The 24533-nt window shown below is 39.0% G+C and overlaps 1 protein-coding gene across 1 annotated transcript in view; it reads left to right on the forward strand.

Annotated features, from left to right (window-relative positions):
• TTC39B (tetratricopeptide repeat domain 39B) overlaps positions 1 to 24533 on the forward strand; it is a 131963-nt gene that overhangs the window by 83937 nt on the left and 23493 nt on the right. Inside the window, 10 exon segments of the mRNA XM_059141122.1 lie at positions 748 to 815; positions 3754 to 3818; positions 10785 to 10890; positions 12280 to 12345; positions 13792 to 13900; positions 14741 to 14808; positions 14900 to 14959; positions 16606 to 16767; positions 17384 to 17475; positions 22632 to 22758. Coding sequence (XP_058997105.1) covers positions 748 to 815; positions 3754 to 3818; positions 10785 to 10890; positions 12280 to 12345; positions 13792 to 13900; positions 14741 to 14808; positions 14900 to 14959; positions 16606 to 16767; positions 17384 to 17475; positions 22632 to 22758 — 923 coding nt within the window.

The following is a 24533-nucleotide window of genomic DNA, read 5'->3' on the forward strand; positions in this document are numbered from 1 at the left end:
GTAAAAATGCAAAGATTTCCCTCCCACCCCAGTCTCTGCAAGTGTAAGGTATTGTTTGGGAAGCCCGGCCATGTGTTTGGGGCATTCCATATGTCCCTGGGATATACATAGCTTTACAGAGTCCCTTTTGTGAGTGCCTCGTTCCTGCACTAGATAGCTCAGCGATCAAAATAGCCTGGAATTGTGCTAGTGTGAGCTCTTTTTAGATCATGTCTTCGGTGTGTGAGGAGTCATGATTGGGGATGCCGGGCCATACTTGTTCACAGAGCTCCAGAGCACTGCCTCTTTCTCCTTAAGTCAATGATGTGTCTAGTCATTGCCAGGATGATCATACCTGCATATTTTGAAGCTAGAATTCATAGATTTAAGATAGTTTTTTTCAATCTCTCTAACTGGGTTAAACTTCTGTGTTACTATTAAGTTACAGAGTGATTTTTTTTTTAAGTGCTTTTAAATTTTGGTTTCTTCTTGTGAGCTTGAGTTTGGGTCTCTGGCGCCAAGCCCCTGACTTTTTGCGGTTATATTTGAGTGGGACCAAAGATGACTTCCTTAAATCCTTTTACACATTCTAGGAAAATCTTGCCGAGGGACTGAGAACCGAGGTCATCGTTCTGCTTTTATGGAAGTACCAAAGCAACCTAGATTTCTCTCTTGGGTTCATGGAGCTGCGAGTCTTTCCTGAACATCTCAGAGCAATTACTATGGACATAGGATTTTCCTTAATATCATTTTATTTGTTTTTAATAGAGGAAATGCATGCCGAAATCTGTTATGCCGAGTGTCTCCTACAGAAAGCAGCACTCACGTTTGTGCAGGTAATAAATGTTTGGCTTCGAATCAGTAACGCCGGGGAAGCCTGCCAGTACTACATAGGAAAAATGGGGCTCATTCGATGTCCGTGCTTCAGTTCTTTTGACTTCGACTTGTAATGGAAGATACTTGTTGTTCTGATAAACTTGGACTGAAAAATGACCCCAGGGAGCTTTGTTCCTACTCAAATGCACTTGGAGTCTGTTTCGAATTTCAGTCTGTTGGGAACCACTGCCTTGTAAAGGGACTGTTTTGCAGCTACTGCACGGAATTTCTGGATGCTTCTCTGTATGAGAGGTGTGAGATTATCCCTCTGTGCATTTGCTAATGGTAGAGGGCTACAGGCCCTGAGCAAAAGAGGCGTCTTCATCCTTGCCCCTTCCCTTCTTTCACCAGATGCTTCAGCAAAGCTCAGGCATGCATGCTTGGAGCACCAGGCTTTTCATCCATACTTCCAATTTTATTTTCTCCCCTCCTTCTACTCTCATGCCCCTTTTTTGCTTTTATTTCTTCCTTTGGAAGAGCAGTTTTAAAAAGTCACTAAATCAAACCATGAATACCTTTCTTTAAGGGACATTTTAATTTGACTTCTAGGAACTGTTACAACCAGTGCCTTGTCTAACATTGAATCTTCCAGCGCCTCTAAGAAACATGGGTTTTAACATTAAGGCCCCATGGGTGGCGGTGATGGTTACACTGGGGGTAGAGGTGGGGTCAAGATTGTAAGGGGGCAGAAATGCAATTGTAAAATTGAAGCTCTTCCTCAATCACAATGTTTTACATTGTACTGAGAGTTGCTGTTCTTTTTTCTTTTTCTTTTTTTTCTCCTAGAAATGGACTTCTTAGGTTGGATTCTGGTTTGGTAAAATTGAACCAATCTGGTCTATGACCCTGTTTCCTTAAACCCTATGTATTATGAAGTCTGGTTGAAAACCACATTCTTAATGCCTCGGTAAACATAATGCTAGTCACAGAGGCCCCCCAGTTTTTCTGATGTTTTTTCCAAATGGGGCTATAACAATCAAATCTGGGATTTGAAGGCATATTTTATATTGTGGGGACTTGCAATTAAACATCTGGGAGATAGCCAAGACTCCTCCCTCTTCCTCATGCCTCTGTATCCAGTTTAATGCTCCTGTTTCTTTGACTTTGTGAACATTTAGCGGGGGCATCTCTTCCTCTTCCTTCTCGGGTGTTCTAGTGGGGGTGTTCATCAGCTCTTCTCTACACAGCGCAGCAACCTAGTGACCCTCTGGCTCTAATTTCTCTTAACGTCCTGCTCGTTGTCCGTTGTGCTGCTGAGTGCCTTCTCAGAGATGAGGCTGTCACCATGTCATTGCTGTGCTATAGCATTGAATTGCTCTCAGGGACTATGGCAGTGGTTCTGTATCAGAATATCAGCAAGGAGGCGGGGGGAGGCTTTTTCAAACTAAACTGATGTCTTTGCCCACACTCCCTCCTCCCCTCTTACCCATGTCCTCAGATGCTACTGACAGGTGTGTTGCGTACCTGAGTGGCATGGGTAGCGGTAGCTTTCTTCTTTCGTTCTGTCTCTGTAGAAGCTTCTGTGGCAGCGCTGACTTCTGTAAGCCCAGGTGGCCAAGCACGCCATGATCCTTAATGCTTTCTTGTTTTTCCTGCTGCTTGAGTTTTCTCTGGCTCCCAAGATCCGCATCTGCTTTGCCTTCCTTAATCTGGCCACTTCCTAGTTATTTTCTGTGCCTTAAGCCTCAATGCTTCCAGGAAGCTTCTATGGACCTCTCCATGCCACCCCCGCCCCTGCTCTGCGCTCTCCTGACATCCTGTGCATATCTCCATCTGTGTGCATGATTCCAGCCCTTAGCACCTTGTATTGCTTTTGTCTGATGTTTCATTCAGATGTCTGGTATAAAATAGGCATTCAGTAAATATTTGGTGAATCATGACACGAAATATTGTTATTTGAGGCAGATTTTAATGTGACTTAGGAAGTTCTTTCCTGGCCTATCTTGGAACTTGTGTAATCATAAGATTCCTTAAAATAAGAAGATAAACATTTAAGTTGCATGTGAATTTTGCATTTATTGATTCTTAGAATAATATAAATGTTAAAGATTTAATAATTAATGAAAATTGTAAGCTAAAGCAAATTTTCCTCTTCTTTAGAAGGATGCCACAGGAAATAAATTTCAGAGTTTCTCTCCATTATCAATAGACTAGAAAAATACTCTCCTTAGAAGTGTGAAATATGGGACTGTCTCCATTAGCACTGTTAGATTAACTTCTTTTAAGCAGGTTTTGATATAATTTATTAAGCAACTCTCTTGGAATCCTAGAATGCTGAACCTGAAAATGGTACTCATTTAGGCCCTCTGCCTCCACTTTATGGTTGATGACCATAGGCAAAGAAAAGTGAAATGACTTTTTTTCCCTCCAAAGTAAAAACTGTGTATTGGTGACAATCAGTTTAGAATCCAGATCAATAATTTTTGTTCTAGAAATATTATGTAAATGACATTTACAGTGTTAAATAGACTGAATGCTAAAGTACTGTGCAAAAGAAGAACCATCAGCCCATTTCCTGAAGTGTGATGGACTGGAAAGTTTGTCCTTAGAGAATATCCTTAAATCACCCATTTTGGATTCTGTTGAACCCAGAAGAAAATTCTGCATTAGGTGATGTTTATCACAGTAGATTTGGACTAACATATTTGGCCACTAAGTGGTAAGGATTACTTCCTTAATTACTTGCTTGAAGTAATGCTTAAAATGTATTCTTTTTATTGCCATCTAAGTTGGAAGGAAAATTGCAAAAGAACATTGCAAATGTAAAGCAAGAAGAATGTTTTAATTTAAAAATTATGTCCTCAAAAGATAGAGTTTTGTTCTAATCACACAAATATATAACTAACATGTAAGAATCTTTTGCTAAATGATCTGATTATTTAACTGAATTATTTTCAGGATGAAAATATGATCAACTTCATCAAAGGTGGACTCAAAATTAGGACAAGCTACCAAATATACAAGTAAGTTAAAAATTAAGATGTCTTTTGTTAAAGAATTTTTCTTAACTTATTTATTTGACACAGAGAGAGATATCACAAGTAGGCAGAGAGGCAGATGGAGAGAGAGGGGGAAGCAGGCTCCCCACTGAGCAGAGCCCGATGCGGGGCTCAATCCTGGGACCCTGATATCATGACCCAAGCCGAACAGAGGCTTAACCCACTGAGCCACCCAGGTGCTCCTAAGATGTCATTTTTAAATGATTCTTGTATTCTGTCAAATTTGTACTTCAGAATTCTCATAAAGTATGACTAGTCTTTATTTGGTGTTCGTAAAAATGCACTGATTTTTTGGCTTACTGTGTGTGTATTCAGTGCTATAGGACAACGGAATTTAAGTTTAAATGCAAACTGGACAAAAATAGCTGGAAAAAAGGTACTGACAGAATTTCTAATTATTTTTTTTTTAAAGATTTTATTTATTTATTTATTTGACAGAGAGAAATTACAAGTACACTGAGAGGCAGGCAGAGAGAGAGAGAGAAGGAAGCAGGCTCCCTGCTGAGCAGAGAGCCCGATGCGGGACTCGATCCCAGGACCCTGAGATCATGACCTGAGCCGAAGGCAGCGGCTTAACCCACTGAGCCACCCAGGCGCCCCAGAATTTCTAATTATATAATCTTACTTCTTCTCTTCTAATATCAATTTATATATTTAAAGTTACAGGTATGTCTTTGGTCCAGACTGTAGAGCAGCACTGCTTGATAGAATTTTCTGTAGTGATTTAAGTGCTCAGTTAGGATGGACCATTCTGTTGTCCATATCTTCTATATCCTTACTGATTTTAGTTGCTCTATCATTTGCTCACAGAGTGAAAAACCTCCAGCTTTGATTCAGGATCACCCATTTCTTTCTTTAGTTCTGTCAGTTTTTGCATTGTATATTTAGAGCCTCTGTTATTAGGTTTATATATGTTTTATTTTATCTTTTCAATGACTTAACCTTTTTTTTTTTTAAGATTTTATTTATTTATTTGACAGAGAGAGTGAGATCACAAGCAGGTGGGTGGGGGGGAGGGTGGTGGAGAAGGAGGCTTCCTGCTCAGCAGGGAGCCCGTTGTGGGTCTCGATCCCAGGACCCCAGGATCATGACCTTAGCTGAAGGCAGAGGCTTTAACCCACTGAGTCACCCAGGCACCCCATGAGTTAACCTTTTTATCATTATGAAATGTCTCTACTGAACTCCTTATAATAAATATTTGTCTAGAAGTCTGTTTTGTTTGACATTAATATAGCCACTCATGCTTTTTTATAATTAGTGTTAAGTGTAGCATGACATATTCTTGTTCCTTAAACCTATCTTTGTTTTTATATGTAAATTGCAGTTCTTAAAGATGCTTATAGTTGGGTCTTGCTTTTTTATTCAGTATGACAAATGATATGTTTATACTTGTGGCTACCATTTTTCTTGTTCTCTTGCCTTGTTTGGTTTTCTCACTTCTTTTTTTGCCTTTTTTGCATTACTAAAATTTTAAATATAAATTTACCAGTGTAATCACTCTGTTGTTTTCTTAGCTGTAGCCCTCTTTAATTTTTTTTAAAGATCATTCTAGTGATTATAATATCCTTCTTAACTTATCACAGTTAGCTTAGAGTTAATATACTCCTGCCCTTAAGTTCTTATAAAATATAAGAACTTTGTGAAAATATAGTTTCACTGACCATTTGTCTTTTATACTATTCTTTGATACCACACTTACATATATTAGAAGCCCCACAATGCTGTGTCAAATTATTTTTTCATAAAGATGTATTTATTAATTTATTTGAGAGAGCGAGAGCATGTGAGGTGTGCCCAAGCATGGGGGGAGGGACAGAGGGAGAGAATCTTCAAGCAGACTCCTGCACTGAGCACCTAGCCTGACCTGGGGCTCAGTTTTATGACCCATGAGATAACAACCAGAGCCGAAACCGAGAGTTGGACATTTGACCAGCTGAGCCACCCAGATGACCCAATAATAGGACTGTGGCTTTCTGTGTCAGTTCTAGGCACCCCACGTTGAGTGGATTCAAGAGTACCTTCAGCTGACTAGCCATGTAAATATAAAGCTAGTGTGAGAGATGTTCCTACCTTTCAAAGTTCAGCTCTTCTCCAGTTTTTTACTACTTTTTGTTTTCACTTTCCAGTGCCTGAAAATGCATTTTAAATGTATATTCAAATTCCAAAGCTTATAATTGTTATCTGGGGGGGGGTGTTAATCTAATATAAGCTAGTATGTGTATCATTATTAGCAGATCCCCAGGGGTGCCTGGGTGGCTCAGTGGGTTAAGCCTCTGCCTTCGGCTCAGGTCATGATCTCAGGGTCCTGAGATTTGTCTGTCAAATAAATAAATAAAACCTTAACAAAAAAGGCGGGGGGGGGGGGTGGTGCCTGGGTGGCTCAGTGGGTTCAGCCTCTGCCTTTGGCTCAGGTCCTGGGATCGAGCCCCACATGGGGCTCTCTGCTCAGCGGGGAGCACTCTCTGCTCAGCAGGGAGCCTGTTTCCCCCTCTCTCTCTGCCTGCTGCCCTGCCTACCTGTGATCTCTCTCTCTCTATCAAATAAATAAAATCTTAAAAGAATAAAAAAGCAGATCCCCATTAGTGAGAGCAGAACCAAGATTTAGTATCTTAAGAGATAATTTTACCCTAAGCGATTTCATAAAATTATATTTTATTCAAAATCATGGAGGTAGGGGGAGGTAGGAGGTAGGATGTTAAAGAGGTAATTGCTTTTCTAGTTTTGGGAAATTGACTATTGTTTTTAGTTTTCTTCTTGAAATCATTTCTCTTAAAAAAATTTTTTTTCTTTTGTTTGACAGAGAGAGAGCACATGCACAAGCAGAGGGTGGTGCAGGGGGAAGGCAGGTTTCCGCTGAGCAAGGAGCCTGTTGCAGGACTTGATCCCAGGATCCTGGGTTCATGACCTGAGCTGAAGGCAGACATTTAACTGACTGAGCCACCCAAGACCCCTCTTGAAATACTTTTTAGATGCTATGGATTCCTGGGTAGCTTAGTCAGTTAAGAGCCTTCAGCTCTGCAGCTCTGGTGGTGATCCCAGGGTCCTGGAATCGAGTCCTGCATTGGGCTCCCTGCTCTGTGGCAAGCCTGCTTCTCCCTCTCTCTCTGTTTCCCTCTCTCTTTCTCTCTGTCTCTCATGAATAAATAAAATCTTTGAGAAAACAAAGAAATACTTTTTAGATGATAATAAAAGGATGTTAAAGAGCTAATTGCTTTTCTAAGCATCAGAACTTAAAAACTAGATTGAATTCAAGTAGTCTTAAAATGGCACAAACGTATCAGTGTGTGCACTCATCTACTTTTGTACATACACACAGACATTTACTTGGGAATTAAAAATAGTGAAATTCCTATGTATGCATAGGTCTCTTTCAGAATAGTGGGAAAAATAGATACTTTTTGGGAAAATTGGTTCTTCATTCTGGAAAAAGAGCATAAAAATAAATTACATGTAGATTTAATATTAAAAATTTAAAAAAAGGTTTTATTTATTTATTTGAGATAAAAAGAGTGAGTGTGCATGTTCAGGAGGAGTAGAGGAGGGGAGAGTGAAAGAATCTCCAGCAGACTGTGCTGAGCAGAGCCCAACGCAGGGGTCAGTCTCACAACACTAAGATCATGACCTGAGCTGAAACCACCAGTCAGATGCTTAACTGAGCCACCCAGCTCCTCTAATATTAAAATATTTTAAAAATGGGACTATTGTAAACAGAAGGAAAATATTTTTATGGTCCTAAAACACAAAAGCCTTTACACTTTTATTTAAAAATTTTCAATTTGAAATAACTTCAGAATTTTTACAAAGAATTTTTATGTATTCTTCATTCAGAGTCACAAATGTTAATATTTTATAGAACCACAGTGATAATTATTTTTTCACAGTAATAATTATTAATACCAAGAAACTAACATTGACACAGTAGTATCAATTACTCCACTGATTTTACTCTGATTTCTCTAATTGTACCACTAATATCCTTTTTCTGGTCCAAGATTGAATCCAGGATTGGGGATGTTGCATTTAGTTGTTATCTTTCTTCAGTCTTTTTTAATCGGGAAGAGTCCCTCAGTCCTTCTTTATTTTTATGACCTTGACATTCTTGAAGTATACTGGGCAATTATTTTGTAGAATATCTCTCAGTGGGAACTAATCTAATGTTTCTTCATGATTCCATCCAGATTTTGCATCTATGGCAAGAATACCATACAAGTGATATTGTGTTTTCAGTAGTGTATCGTATCAGTAGATACATGATGTCGATTTCAGAAGCCTTTTTGAGTGTGACATAAAATCAGGAACCAAAAAGACTAACTTGGCCAAATAAGCATTTCAGTTTTCATCGGGCGAAATACACATAATAAAAAATACAAATGGAAATGTGATAAATGATTCAGGGTAAATGCCAGTGTTAGTAGCTCATAAGTTGGTGGGAATCTAAACTGATAGAGTTTTCTGAAGGATATTTTAACAATATGTATCAAAATTAAGAATGTATATCACCTTTGATCTCAGAAGTCCCTTTTCTAGGAATTTATCCTAAAGATAGTTGTGATAGATTAACTATAGTTACAGTACTTGATGTAGGAAAAGTACTGGATGAATGTACAAGCATACTTTTAGCAACATTGTTTATAATATGGAAAATCTGGAAACAATGTAAATATTTCTTAATGGAATTTAGTTAAAGAAATTATAAAATAGAAAAATATGCACTTGTTAAAAAATAAGGTAGCTCTCATGCATTTTCATAGAAAATCATCAGTACAACCCATAGGACAGTATATACTATATGATCCCATTTGTGGTTTTTAAATTTTGCATTCTTACTAAAACGTAAAACCACCTAGAAGGTTATGTACCAGGCTGTTAGCAGTGACCATCTCTCTGTGGGATAGTCATGCATGTCACTTACACTTTCTCCATATTATTTGAAAATCTTATAACAATCATCTATTATCAGAACATAGAACATTTATCTTTTGATTAAAAACGAAAAGAATTCTGAAAATCATTTCTACCTCCTGCCATCCTGTTGATATTTTGATTTTCACATTCTTAATGCATGATAATGAGCATATATAACTATCTTTTTATGTAATGAAATCATATTCTTCATGTCATTTTGAAATTTCCTTTCTCACTTCATGTCACAAATTTAGGTCAAATATTCATAAATATTTTTAGTTCATGGATTTTAATGGCTATGTAGCATTCTATTATGTGGGTACACCACCCATGTGTATGTATAAATATATGCACTCATGTGACTCTCTTCCTAATTAATTTCCTGTTGTTGCCAGTTTAGCTTGTTTATACATTTTCATTATAAATAGTAATACAGTATCTCTCCTTATAAGTAAGTTTTGTGTTTATCCTTGCTAGTTCCTTAGAATAAAATTAGATTTATTGGGTGAAAGGTACACCTGTGTTTAAGACTTTTGATATATATTGCAAAATCATTCTCAAAAATAATTGGCTTAGCAAACTTTTTCTTAAAGGGCTAGATAGTAAATATTTTTGGCTTAGTGGGTCATAAGATCTCTGTGGTGGCTACTCAACTCTATGTGTGGTATAAGCATAGACAATAAATAGAATGAATGAACATGCTTATGTTCCCATAGTTTGCCAATCTCCATACTATAACCACCTCTTACCAAAGTAGATGAATATGTCTATTTGTTCTTTCCTTTGCCAGCACTGGTTTTCCATTAAAAAAAAATTAAAATAATTCTTATTATTATGAAAATGACACATATATTTAGGAAAATAAGAGAAGGTAGATGAGCAGCTATTAACATACAGAATCCATATTCTTTTCACACAGTGATGATGTCTGCGAAACTGAGTATATATTATTTCAGAATATTTTCTATCCGAATCTAAAGATAGGTGTACTTTTTAATGTGCATACTCTTTTGTAACCTGCTTTTTTCAGTTAATGATCTTTGCTTTTCCATGTGAATAAATCTTCATTTCACGTAATACTTGAGTCTATCTTCATGTTTTCCTGGTTTCTTTTACTGCTGGTATGTCTGTACCAGGACATAGCACAGGACTGTCTCCTGCATCCTATGTTTATGTCCATTTAGTATCTTTTATTCTAGAACCATCTGTCTATTCATGATTGTTGTTGAAAAGCCCAAGCCAGTTGTCCTGCAGAATATCCCATGGATATCACACAAGGTGATACCTAATATCTGGTTATTTCTTAATACCTTTAAATAAATATTTGTCAATTTGGTAAGCAATTCCTGTTCATTACCAAGCTTTATATCTTTGTCATTGTTTTAATTTGCATTTCTCTGAATAAGTATTTGCCTTTTGAAGACATGAAGGGAAGGGGGGAAAGGCACAGAAAAGAAATTAAAATGAGAAAAAGGAAAGAATTGCTTGGGTGGAATAGGAAAAAGAAAGACAAATGGTGCAGTGATGGAATTTTCTGTCCTTTTTCAGTCTTTCCTACTCGCAAGCTCTAATTTATCTGGTCTATTTGAGATCACGGTGATCACACTGAAATTCACATCTTTTTGGCAGTAGCTTCTCCGATACTCGGTAGAAAGTAGGGTTGCTTAAGCATGCACAGGAACCAAGGGATGGAGCACCCCTGGGAAGTCTTCTATGAGACATTGCTGGAAGGTTGTGAGGTCACAGCCCTGTGGTCCTGGGACTGATGTTTGAACCCTGTCTCGTTTCAGCCCAGGAAGATTGCTCCTGATAAACAGGGCAGAAATAGGTGTGTTAGTTTTTCCTTCATGACTATTTACCCAAGTAGCCTTTAAGGTTAAACTCAGCACAGTTGCCTCTTTGAAAAATCACCTAGCATTTTGGCTAATGGCATTTATCTTACAGCATGTCCGTGTGAATTTTGACTTCACATTAATTTTCAGAGTCATAATAAAACTTATGTGATAACTTTTTTCTCCAATCCAGAGAATGTCTTTCTATCCTGCATGTAATTCAGAAGAATAAAGATGAACAACAGTTTTTCTATGAATTTGAAGGGGGTGTCAAGCTTGGAATAGGTGCCTTTAATTTGGTAAGTTAATAATTATAAAATAGCCGCCAGAAGCTTTTTTAACAGAACCTAAGGTTTCCAGTGCCTTCTCTATGGTGTGTGAACATCTGCCTGGGTTTGGTTGACAAATGGCTACAGTGGGATTGCATTTTTTTGTGTTGTGACCCAGTGGTAGATTTGGCCAGTATGTGTTGTAAAGTTCTGCACATGCTTAGAGTAGGTTTGGATTGTACAGGAGGGGAAGCAGGCAGCCTGCTGAATGGACTGGCAACATTTTTGGTAATAAGGAGCAAGGAATCCGGTTCCATTTCCACATCAGAAATATCGTGGCTTTAGCAGTGGTAGCTCTGGAATTGAAAAAGGTGAGGCAGTAATCATGTATCTTGAGGCATGATTTTGATGCTGTGAGAGAGGTGGAAGTTTGAATAGATATTTGTCAAATTGTAATATGTTATTTAGAGATTTTGAAATTTATTAAGGTTTGACTGTAATTAATGAGAAAATGCATTGATAAAGGGAACAATACACATGACTGTGTACATCACCGTGGCCACTTTGTTCATGAGCCCAGTTAGTTAGCAGTAGGGGTGTCTGGGGAAAGAGGCCGGCTGGCAGTCACCACGGGTCATCCTATTCCCTTGATTATTCAGATCCTCCTCTGCTGATGTCGGGCTTTGGTGAACATTCACTTGCAACACAGATATCTCCATGTTTTTTGCTCATTTGGAGAGGTTTATACTCTTCCTTAGACTTCCTTGTCATTAATATTCTAATGATATTCCTTCTAAGTCCCTGACCGTCCAACCAAACAGCCAAACCATTGGCTCCAGCCGATGAACCTGTATAGAATCACACACATGGCCATTTCTCCTTCTAGGCAAAGTGAACAAGCGGGTGACCTGCTTTTACCCTGCCTGGATTTCCCCTCCCCACTGTTCCCCAGGGATGTTCTAGAAAGTAACTGGAGGGCCGTGCTGTTCACTTTTAGGTGGTGCCTGCATATTATGCAGAATTCAACAGCCTCGCTTTCTGGAAAAGGATGTTAAAAAGGGGTCTTGTTTGCAAGTGGGCACTGAGGGATTCCCTTCTTAGCACTTCATCACTGCATATAAGAGGAGCAAGTATTCTCTCCAGCGTCCTGAAAAGGGCAGGGATTTTGCTGTTCTTGTTGTTTGTTTGTTTGGTTGGTTTTTTAATTTTTTAGGTTCATTGTCTTAGGTAAGTGAAATTAATTCACAAGTGATGATTAACCGTATGTGCAATATATGATGATTGAGATATGTATAGTGGTTCAGACTTGGTTCTAATATTTCATATTATTGAATCATGAAACCTTTAAGTTGTTTGGAGGTTAATATTTATCTGTAGATAGATATACTAACAAATAGACTTTTTTTTTTCTTCTTGCAGATGCTCTCCCTTTTACCAGCCCGGATTATCAGACTGCTAGAATTTATAGGATTTTCGGGAAACAGGGTACACATTTAATTTTATCTTAATTTTGAAGGGAAAGATAAAACATTATTTACTGAATATGAGGACAGTGCAGCACATCTTCATAACTAGCAATTATAACTGACAATTATTGACAATTTGTTTGCAGGACAGTAAAAAGCCATGGGGGTCTTGATCATGCTTTTCAGGAGCTACGATGGTTTTTCTATTGAAAGCTAATTTTTTTTTTTTTTTTATCTTTGTTACCTAAGTTCTGGGATTAAAAGTTATGTTACTAACATGGCTACTTGCTGGACTTTGGTACTCTTGTGTGTTTAAAATATGCTTCCTTAACCTTTTAGCAACCAGAGTGTTCTGTAAAACCGGGAAATTAGGCTAGATTTCCATGTCTCCCTTTTTATGATTCACATGGGTCAAAAATAGTCATGGTGTTTTAGGTTTCCTTGCACTTGTTTAAGTTTCATGATAAAACTAAGCAAGGAAATTTTGTTTTCCCTGTTTCATTCATTGTATTTCTGTGTGGCTGTTTTTGTAGTGTATAACATTAATTAAACCTAACACTCAATATGCTATTACCAGGATTGCCTTTCTGAAATAGCCATCCCTATTAGTGAAGAGGGCAGGTTTGGAGAACTGTATGAGAACAAATATTTGAAGCTGTTGCTCCCCACCCCACACACCCACTCGCCCCATTGGTCCTGTGCTTTTCTGTTTTCTGTGCTTCTCCTGTCCTATATCTTGGATATCCTCCCTAACCAGCAGCCTAGTTCTTGTGAGAGCCTCTCCATACATTAGGTTTGAGATAAATGTCAGCTATTCCTCCATCTGTCCCTTATTCTCTCCCAGTGAGGCTTATGTACTCCTAACTCAGAACCATACATCTTTCTAATGACATTCATCATATTCTAGTCCAACCGTGTGCTCATGTAGTGTCTTCCCTATTTGATAGAAAGATCTTTGAAGACAAACCTGTATTTGCTCATGACATTAAGGAGGGCATGTGATGTAATGAGCACTGGGTATTCTATAGGACTGATGAACCACTGACCTCTATCTCTGAAACCAGTAACACATTATATGTTAATTAATTGAATTTAAATTTTAAAAGTTTTTTTTAAAAAACCCTCTATTTTTTCATACCCACCATAATGCATTGTACTTTGATCCTCAAGATGTTTTAATAAATTAATATTTTTATAAGAGAAATTCAACGTTTCTATGGAATGAGAAGTACCTCTATCCTTTCCCTAGAATCACATAATAAGAAAGAATTTGTGAGATTTATCTCATGCCAGTTTAAAATGTAAAGTTGTTTCTGGTCAGGCATTGTCCCTGTTCTAAGCTCTTGAAAAGTAAACTCCACCTTCTTGGAGGGTGGAGATACAAGAACATGGCCTCTGTAGTGTCTGAATGTGACTTTTGAGTCAATCATGTTTTCTCCTTCTAAAAGGCGTTTGCTTCCCACAGGAGTTGGGCCTCCTGCAGCTACGGGAAGGTGCATCAGGAAGAAGCATGAGATCTCCACTATGCTGCCTAACGATACTAGCTTTTCATACTTACATCTCCCTCATACTTGGTAAGGACTGGATTATGTTTTATGTCATAGAAAGTTGACTACCGTTCATCTGAGTAAGTAAAGAATTTAGATTGTAACCTCAAAACCAACAGAACGTTGTATGTTAATTATTTTTCCACTAAAACAATTAGGAAGAAAATCACCAAGAGCCAGTAGTCTGTATCTGTTTACTTTTTTCTCTCTTTTTTTTTTTGAGTCAAGGTGAAAAATAGTGACATTTGTCATAGTAACATTTGGCAGAGGGTGTGGAGGTTTTCTTTCCCTGACTATTTTGTATCTGTTCTCCACTAAAAACATTCTGTAAAATTTAAGGTGACTTGTTTTAGCATATTCATATTAGATATCTTTTTGAGTAGAGAATTAAATTTTTGGCTAAGTTAATATTGCTGTTATAACTGGAAAACCCAGTTAGGACTCAACAATAACTCCCTCCATTTTTTTTTTTTTTTTAAAGATTTTATTTATTTATTTGACAGAGAGAGAGAGAGAGCAGGAGAGGGAACACAAGCAGGGGGAATGGGATAGGGAGAAGCAGGCTTCCTGCCAAGCGAGGAGCCCGATGCAGGGCTTGATCCCAGGATCCGGGATCATGACCCAAGCCGAAGGTAGACCCTAATGACTGAGCCCCCCAGGGGCCCCAGCTCCCTCCATTTTTAAGAATTAGTTGGTCCTAGAGCTTTTCTTAAACTAAAGTCATGGGAAGGCCCTGTCTTGCCAAATTAACAATTCTTATCTTTTCCACGAATAGGTGTTTGCTATAATTTACTAATATGTGGAGAATTGCTTTTATGTGTCTCCCCTATTTCGTGAAGACTGAGGCTTTTCCTATTGAATTTCTAGGTACAGGAGAAGTGAATGTTGTGGAAGCAGAGAATCTCCTCGCGCCCTTCCTCCAGCAGTTTCCAAATGTATGCTTAGAATTTCAAGTGCATATTTCTAGCCATAAGCAGTCAGGAAGGGCTGACCACTGATCAGTCTGTCTGCTTCCTTTCTCCCCAGGGCTCCCTCATGTTGTTTTATCATGCCCGGATAGAGCTACTGAAAGGGAATGTGGAGGAGGTAATTTATCGTGTGGGGAGTAACTTGGGGAGCTGTCTGTCAGGTGGAGTTGTGTCATACTCATTCAACAGAAGTAAATTCAGCTATATGCACTAGACAGAAATGTAGACAAAATATGTTATCAGAACGCCCCAATTTAATTTTATGTGTGTATCCTACTCTACGTAGATTACGAATACAGTCTATTACTTACACATTAAGTACGTGAGGCAGCTCGGGGTAGAATATACAGAATACAAGTGGGCACCTTTAAAGGAATTTCAGAAAGTTTATCCGTTTCTGTATTGCATATTGACTTTGAAATCTCTCCCCTGCATAAGATACTAACTTCACTGTACTGCACATACTCCTCATCAAAGGAAATTATTCACTAATTCTCTTGAAAAAGACAACTGTGGGGCTTTTCATATAAGTATACTCACAAATAATTTTCTTCTACACAAATGAAATCAAACATATATATTTTTCTTTGATTTTTTCCCCCCTACTTACATCTTGGATTTCTTTCCAGGTCAGTATATCTAAATCTTCCTCATTCATTTTGATGGCTGGATTTCATTCCATGAGGAGGATATGTGGTACTTAGTGAAGCAGTCCACTATTGATAGACATTTTTCTACTATAACTGTGCTGTTGTAAACATCCTTATGTGTATGTTTCCATGCACAGATTCTGATCATCAGGATTTGTAGGTCAAAGATGTTTGCATCTTGATAAATCTAGCCAAGCTGACCTTCTAACTAAGGTTAATAACTAAATTTATTCCATCTACATGCCTATAAAGATGTGAGAATACTTGTTTCCAATGCACTTTGCCAACTCTGCACATTATCTGTTGTATTTTTGCCCATGTCCTAACCAAAACATAATCTAAGTTTTAAAAATATTTTATTTATTTATTTTAGGGGGAGGGGGAGAGAGCACGTACATACTCGTGCAAGAGCAGGATGGAGGAGGGCTAGAGTGGGAGGGAGAGGGTCAAGCAGACTCTGTGCTGAGCTTGGAGCCCTACGTGGGGCTTGATCTCAGGATCCTGAGATCATGATCTGAGCCAAAACCAAAAGTCAGATGCTCAACTGACTGAGCCAGGTGCCCCAAGAATCCAATTTTTAAATTCATGTTTTTCAGTTTACAAATTTCTTCATGTGTATGTTTATCATGTGTTTATCTTTTTCTCTGATTATCTGTTCATATCTTTGACAGTTTTCCCATTGAGTTGTTTGTCCTTTTTATATGGATTTTATTAAATAGTTGTTGATAAGGATTAATTTTGGAGAGTTGTGGATGTAGTAATATCTTCTCCCAGTTTGCCTTTAACTTTGTTTAAGGTATATTTTAAGTTCTGGGAGTTCTGGCTTTATGTTCAGTTCTTTGGTAAAGGAACTCTGTATTTTATATCTTCCTTGGGAAGGAACTTCACCACTGCCACATGATAAAGTGCCACAGCCCCCTTACGAAGCTAGGGCAAGAGGTAGAACTTAATTGTATCATTTCATGTAGGGAAAGGAACATATCTCATCACATTAAGTGGTTTAATGAGAGATGCTTTTGTTGTTCTTGTACAAAGTGATTTATGTATTTTTCCATTAGGTTATTATCTCCTTGTCTAATATCTGGATGATCAGCTTTATGCAATTGACTTATAGGCACAAGAGATATTTCGAAAATGCATTTCAGTTCAAGAAGAATGGAAACAATTTCACCATCTTTGTTACTGGGAGCTGATGTGGATATATGTATTCCAACAAAACTGGATGGAGGCATATTATTATTCTGATCTGCTTTGCAAAGAAAGTAAATGGTCCAAGGTAAAATGCTGTGCTTTTGTTGCTGTTATCTGTTTGCTAGTAAGTGTCCAGGATGCTTTTTCTTTGGGACTGTTCAGAAGTATGACTTCAACCTCCTTTCTCAATTTAGGGATTTGTCAATAGGCATTAGGTACCTATTTCTTATAAGCACGGTCCTTAGCACAACATGCTCTAACAACCATCCAAACAGTCCTTGTCAACAAAGAGGTTTTATCTCTGAGGATGAAATGCATTTACATTTAAAAAATTATCAAGCAGTCTTGATAATTTTTTTGTAGATTTTATGATGCTTTGGTGAGGAGGCTTTTCACAAGAATTAAAATTAATTCTGAACTGTTTGTGAGAAGTTGGGAGAAATGAGATGATTTCTTGTTCATTCTATGTATTTTCTTGCCCCCAAATGCTACCATTGTATAATAGGAAAATGGCCAAAATTAACTGAAAAGTGTTATTCTCAATAGGAACCAGCAATTTAAGACTTCATTTCCTTTTATTTCTTTAGTGCCTTTTAAATGTTACATCTAGATGGTTTGTAGGTCATTCCCGACTTGCAAGAGAGAAATGTCACATACCTAGAGATGCCCTATAACTAGCTGCTTCTCTTCTTTTCCTCCAGGCAACGTATGTGTTCTTGAAAGCTGCAATTTTGAGTATGCTTCCAGAGGAGGCTGTCATAGCAACGAAAGAGGATGTAGTGTCTTTATTCAGGTGAGCCAGGAACTCTTGCTAGAATGAAGATCCTGAATATATCTTTCTTTTCCCCTGAGTGTTCTCCCATACTTGACCTTCATATCTTCTTTAATGTCTACTCGTTCGATGCGGACACCCTTCAAAACCACACTCAGAGAAGGTCTGCTGTGAACTGCTCTGTTTAACTGTGTTTAGATCAGTATCCACCCATCCTCTTGATCCTTGTTTTTGAGCACCTGCTGTGTGAAGGGTCCCGTGTAAGGTGTTGAATAAGCAGGCAGGGCTCCTGTCCATGTGACATGTATAACCTTGTCGTGGAATCAGGCGTCAGTGAAATTATCACACAAATAATGGCAAAATTGTAGTACATGACTAATTTTTTTCCTTACTGCCCTTGTTGCCATTTTTTCTCAGTATTTTTGTAGGCTCATTCTGTTTTATCAGCTATTGAAGGTTGATGTCTTAGAGCCACAACCTTAGGAAATCTTAGTCAGTCCACGTTTAAATCCTAGTTCAGACTTCCTGACTGAGCTCCTGACCCATACAGCTAGCTCCCATTTGTCACCTTTCCTTGGAGATGTGAGAGCATTTAAAAAAATTATTTATTTACTTATTTTTTAAATATTTTATTGATTTATTTTAGAGAGGAGTGGGGAGGAGCAGAGGGAGAAGAAGAGAGAGGCCCAGGCTGATGTGGGGCTCGATCCTAGGACTGCGAGATTATGACCTGAGCCAAAACCAAGAGTGTGACACTCTGCCAACTGTGCTACCCAGGCACCCTGAAAGCATTTTAAACTTACCGTGTTCAGTCTTCCTGGACAAACCTAGTATTCTTTCCTCTTTTGGTGACTGGGACGACAATTCTCAAGCCAGAAGCTGATAATACTTGCATCACCAATGCTACCCACAGTGCCCCCAATTCCCCACTGGGAAGAGAAATATGGATATGCACATAGAGGCAGTAATGGTTGAGATGGTGTCTAAAGGTGGAGTAGGAGCTGCTGAGGCAGCAGGGAGCTGTGGTGGTGCAGTTTCAGACCAAGAGAATAGCACAAGAGAGGACCCCGTTGCAGGAAGGAGCACTGCACATTAAAGAACCAGAAGGTGATAATTTGGTAAGACATTATGCTACATTTGAGATACAGTTGACCCTTGAACAACATGAGTTTGAACTATGTGGATCCACTTACATGTGGACTTTTTTTTTTTGGATCAGTACAATACTTAAAATGTATTATCTCATCCTTATGATTTTCTTAATAGCATTTTCTTTTCTTTAGCCTACTTTATTGTATAAGTATGGTATTTAACACATACAACATACAATATATGTTTTAATCAACGGTTTATGTTATCAATATGGGTTCTGGACAGCAGTAGGGAGTTAGCAGTTAATTTGGGGGAGTCAAAAACTATATGTGGTTTTTTTTTTTTTTTTTTTTTTAGATTTTATTTATTTACTTGACAGAGAGAGACATAGCAAGAGAGGGAACACAAGAAGGGAGAAGCAGGCTCCTCAGTGAGCAGGGAGCCCAATGTGGGGCTTGCTTCCAGGACACCAGGATGTTGACTTGAGCTGAAGGCAACCGCTTAAATCTGAGCCACCCAGGCACCCCATATGTGGATTTTTGACTATGTGGGAGGGAGGTGTTGGTGCCTTTAATATCCATGTTGTTCAAGGGTCGGCTGTTTATAGGTCAAAAGAAAAGAAGGCTAAGGGTGACTCAAAACATATCTCACAGAACGTAGTCTTCATTTAAAAATAAGCCAGAGTGGCAGGGATCATTGGTAACCTGAACAGGACTGATAAGGTCCACATGTAGATGAGGGAGTCAGACTGAGGTAGCCGAGGAAGAGAAACGCAGAGTTGAGCATCAGTGCATCCCTGGATAATCCTGACTACGAAGAAGGGGGAGGCTAGAGAATGGTGCTGGAGGGAGATGATGGCATGTCAGCACCCGTTTTCACGGGAGAGTTGTGAGCATTCTCAAGAACCACTGGAAAGGATCCAGATGAAAAGTTACACACAGAAGTGAGAAATGGGATAACTGATTTGTAAGTGTCCTCAAAGGGCAGGAGGAGTTAGAATCCAAAGCCCTGATGGCATGGATGGTTTTATGTAGGAGGAGGACCCGGTCTTCTGTTGTATTTGAAGGGAAGAAGTCTGGAATATAGGTACAGAGGCAGGCAAGCTTCTGTGCAGGAGTACGAGAAGGAGGGCACTCCATCTCCTAGCTTGTGTTTTTCTTACAAAACTGGAGGCAGAGGCATCTGCCTCTGGCTGGTAGTGCAAGGGCCCGTTTGTGGTGGGTGCTGATGAATTTACAGGGATAGCAGTCTGCTCGCAGTGCAGGTGCGGGGGAGATGGTCACTGAACCTCATCCAGGGTTGGGTTTTTGCTGGACCAATGTGGTGACTAGGCAGTGGACGAGGGAGTTTAGGACTGAAGCCAGTGCATGCCGCGGTAAAGGACAGGCCATCGAAGCAGGAGTATGGAGGGACAGGGAGAGAGAGGAAGACTGTGCATAGGGAGGTTGAAGGGCAAGTAGACTGACACAGTCTTACTAGTACAGCCGCATTAGAATGAAGAGAATGGTATTCAGAGTGCTGTGCTTGAATTTGTGCTTTGAGGTAGAAGAGATACAGGTGCCAAAGTGTGGTCTGAGAGGACTGCAGGGGCCGGAGGCGGTGGTAGAGGGGACCTGATCCCTGGAGATGAATGAAGCTCTGCTACATTCTTCAAACATAACTAATGACAAAATCTTTCACATGGAATCCCGCATTCTGTGACCGTGTTACCAGAGATATCTTTAGCTGAGCCCTCAAGACTCTTCAGGGCAAATCTGAAGATATGAACAAGACCACTTTTCATCTTCTTTTCTAAAATCTCTTTTTGACTAAAATACCATGTGTACTAACTATAGATAGAATCAACATCAGCAGAAGCCATGGTAGGATTCATGTCACCTCTTACTGTCCTCGCTTCACACAAACAACTGGTGGAATGGAAAAAAATTGTTAAGATACATTGAAATCTTTTCAATCTCCCTCTGTTTCTTCCACATTAGAATAAGTTTTCTCCATATCAGAACAATTTCTGGGGCGCCTAAGTGGCTCAGTCCGTTAGGTGTCTGCCTTCAGCTCAGGTCATGATCCCAGGGTCCTATTGGCCTCCTGCTCAGCAGGGGGTCTGCTTCTCCCTCTCTTTATGTCCCTCGCCCCACTTGTTCTCTTTCTCTCAAATAAATAAACAAAATCTTTAAAAAACAAAAACCCCAAAACACAATTTCAGTGAAACATGTAACCAGTCCTATTTTCAGGAGAAAGCTTGAGGTCTGCTATGTGGTAGCATGAATTTGTTGGGATGAGAGGAGAGTTGCCCAGTGAATGTTTTCTTCATACAGAATCTGCAGTCTTTTAACCACATGATTTCCTGTAAAGTAAATCCTGTAATAAAGCCTGCTTCTGTCCCACATCCTCAACCCCCACTTAACATGTCCGCTGCTTCTTCCACTGGTGTTACTGATCATCAAATCATGGACGTTCTGCTTTAAAATTCGTACTGCCAGATTGTGCCCAGAAAGAACTGACCACAATCTTGTCCTCTTACTGGAATATTTTTTCTGTGTTTTGTCTTACTTTTTCTTTCAGTGATGTAATTGGCTATTTATTTTCCTGAATATTATCTCAGCAACTGGTTTGGTGCACTTACAAATTTGTGTGTAAGAAAGTGCTATGGGAACATAGTCTCTTTGTCCTACTCTCATTTTTGTGTGATTGTGGATTTCATAATTGGGATTTCTTAGCTTTTAAGAAGGAGTTTGTAAATATGGTGCATGTCTTTAGCTAATTATTTTCAAAATAACCTATGTTTGGGACACCTTTTCTCTAAGTGTACATTAATTGACAGTTATGGTTTGAAACACATCATCTTATAGATCTGTGTCCTAGGAAATAGATAGGAATAAGTAGAAATAGATAAGAATATGAAAGGTCTCATATACCCCTTTCCTTCTCTCTCAGTACCCACAGTGTAAGTAAATACTTTGGGTTCTTTTCCTGCTTTCTTATGGAAATTACCAATTTTTATCTTTATTTATTTTAAAATTTTTAATTTAAATTCAATTTAATTAACATATACTATATTATTAGTTTCAGAGGTAACACCCAGGCTTATTACTTCAAGTGCCCTCCTTAATGCCCATCACCCAATTATCACATCCCCCCACCACTTCTCCAGTGACCCTGTTTGTTTCCTATAGATATTAGACTCTTATGGTTTACCTCCCTGTTTCCTATTATTTTACTTTTCCTTCCCTTCCCCTGTGTTCATGTTTTGTTTCTTATATTCCACATATGAGTGAAATCATGTGGTGTTTATCTTTCTTTGACTTATTTTGCTTAGCATAATACCCTCTAGTTCCATCACATTGTTGCAAATGGCAAGATTTCATTCTTTTTGTTGACTGACTAATATTCCATTACACACACCCACACACACACACACACCCCCCACATCTTCTTTTTCCATTCATCTGTCAATGGACATCTGGGCTCTTTCCATATTTTGGCTATTGTAGACATTGCTGCTGTAAACATTGGGGTTCATTGTCAATTTTCTATTTAGATTTCCTTCATTATATTTGATAAAGTCAGAGGTTAGCCAGGTTAACTAGAGAGAAGTATGGGTCAGTCAGTGGTTCTCACATTTGAGCACACTTCTAAATCACCTAGAGGACTCGCTAGATTCCAGATTGCTGGACCCATCTCTAGAGTCACTAATATTAGGTCACTCCACCCCTGGGGTGGAATCTGAAAATTTGTGGGTTGTTTTTTACATTTTAAAAATATTTTATTTATTTATTTGAGAGAGAGAAAATGAGAGAATGCTTGAGCACATAAGCCAGAGAAGAGGCAGAGGGAGAGGCAGAAGCAAACTCCCCACAGAGGAGGGAGCCCAACATGGGGCTTGATCTTGGGATCCTTGGATCATGACTTGAGCCAAAGTCAGGTGCCTAACTTACTAAGCCACCCAGGTGTCCTGAAAATTTGCTTTTAGCGCACACCTCCAGATGACGCTGATGCTGCTGGTGTGGGGAGTGCCCCGTGAAATCTGCTGGTATCAATAATGTATGTGTCCTAATGACCTTTTGTTGGGATTGGGTTCTTCGCAGACAGGTGGATAGCTTGAAGCAGAGAATTGCAGGGAAATCTATCCCTACTGAGAAGTTTGCTGTCAGAAAGTCTCGTCGTTACTCTGCCTCGTTGCCTGCACCTGTGAAGCTCATCGTGCCTGCCCTGGTATTTGTCTTTATTTTATTTACTCTTTGTATTTTTTTAAAAGATTTTATTTAATTTATTTGACAGACAGAGATCACAAGTAGGCAGAGAGGCAGGCAGAGAGAGAGAGGGAAACAGGCTCCCTGCTGAGCAGAAAGCCCGATAGTGGGGCTTGACTCCAGGACCCTGAGATCATGACCTGAGTTGAAGGCAGAGGCTTAACCCACTGGTCACCCAGACGCCCCTACTGTTTGTATTTTAGAAAGAAATAATCTAGTCACAGCAGTGGGAAGCACACCTGTGAAGTTTAGCTCAATTTAACGCCATTGCAAGGGTGTTTGTAAGGTGAACATTTATGAATTATTAATAATCAAATAATCATAAAAATTATAGCTAATTTTTTGACTAGTTGGTATGTTCTAGGCATTATGGTATTTAAGAATATATCATTTAATATTTTTTGAAAAACTATTAAAAATAAATCATTTAATTCTTACAGTAACTCTCTGCGAGTACTTTCTCTCTGTAGCCCCATTTTACAGATAAGGAAATTTAGGGAGAGAGGTGAGTTGGCTTAATTAGAGTTGACTTGAATTCTCATGCAAGCCACTTATATGATTTTACCTTTTCTGGTAGCCACATTAAAAATTAAAAGGTCGCAAAATGTAAGAAATCAAAGGTAACATGAAAATAATTTTAGGAATATATTTTGTTTAACCAGATATATGTAAAATGTTTGTTTGAACATGTAACCAGTAAGAACTTAGTGAGACATCTCACATTCCTTTCTATTGTACTGATTATATGAAGTGCAGTGTGTATTTTACTCTTAGAGCACATCTCCGTTTGGAGTAGCCACATTTCCAGTGCTCATGTGCCCTCAGTGCCTGGTGATTGCTGCATTGGACACAGTGCTGCTGGAGCTCACATTCTTTTTTTTTTTTTAAATGATTTATTTATTAGAGAGAGAGAGTATGTGAGAAGCGGGGCAGAGGGAGAGGGAGAGAGAATCTCAAGCAGATTCCACGCTCAGCGTAGAGCCCAAGGTAGGACTCCAACTCATGATCCTGAGCTCTCACCTGAGCCAAAACCCAGAGTGGGCGGCTCACCCGACTACACCACGCAGGTGCCCCTGGAGCTCACGTTCTTGATGAAAAGCATAATTTCCACAGGAATTTTTTTTTCATGAATATTTCCTTCAAAGTACTGAATAGGGGGACGCCTGGGTGGCTCACTTGGTTAAGTGGCTGCATTCGGTTCAGGTCATGGTCCCAGCGTCCTGGGATCAAGTCCCACATCTGGCTCCTTGTTCAGCAGGGAGCCTGCTTCTCTCTCTGCCTCTGTCTGCCTGTGCTCACTCTCTCTCTCTCTGACAAATAAATAAAATCTTTAAAAAAAAAATAAAAAAGTACTGAATAGGGGTGCCTGGGTGGCTTAGTTGGTTAAGCTACTGCCTTTGTTTCAGGTCATGATCCCAAGGTCCTGGGATCAAGCCCTGAATCGGGCTCCTTGCTCAGCGGGGAGCCTGCTTCTCCTTCTGCCTGTTCTGCCTGCGCTGCCTACTCCCCCTGCTTGGGCTCTCTCTCTTTCTCTGACAAATAAATAAATGTAATCTTTAAAAACATATAAAATTACTGGTTATCATATTATTCTGGTTCTTTGGGGCTTCAGTTTTGTAGGTAGTCAGCACAGGAAAACCATTAAATGCAAACTGAATGTTTGCATTTGGGGTTCTTGATTATTTATTTATTTATTATTTTTTTGTGTTCCATAGTTATTCAGTGATTCCCCTTTGA

The sequence above is a fragment of the Mustela lutreola genome, chromosome 12 (genome assembly GCF_030435805.1).
Source record: "Mustela lutreola isolate mMusLut2 chromosome 12, mMusLut2.pri, whole genome shotgun sequence".
NCBI lineage: Eukaryota > Metazoa > Chordata > Mammalia > Carnivora > Mustelidae > Mustela > Mustela lutreola.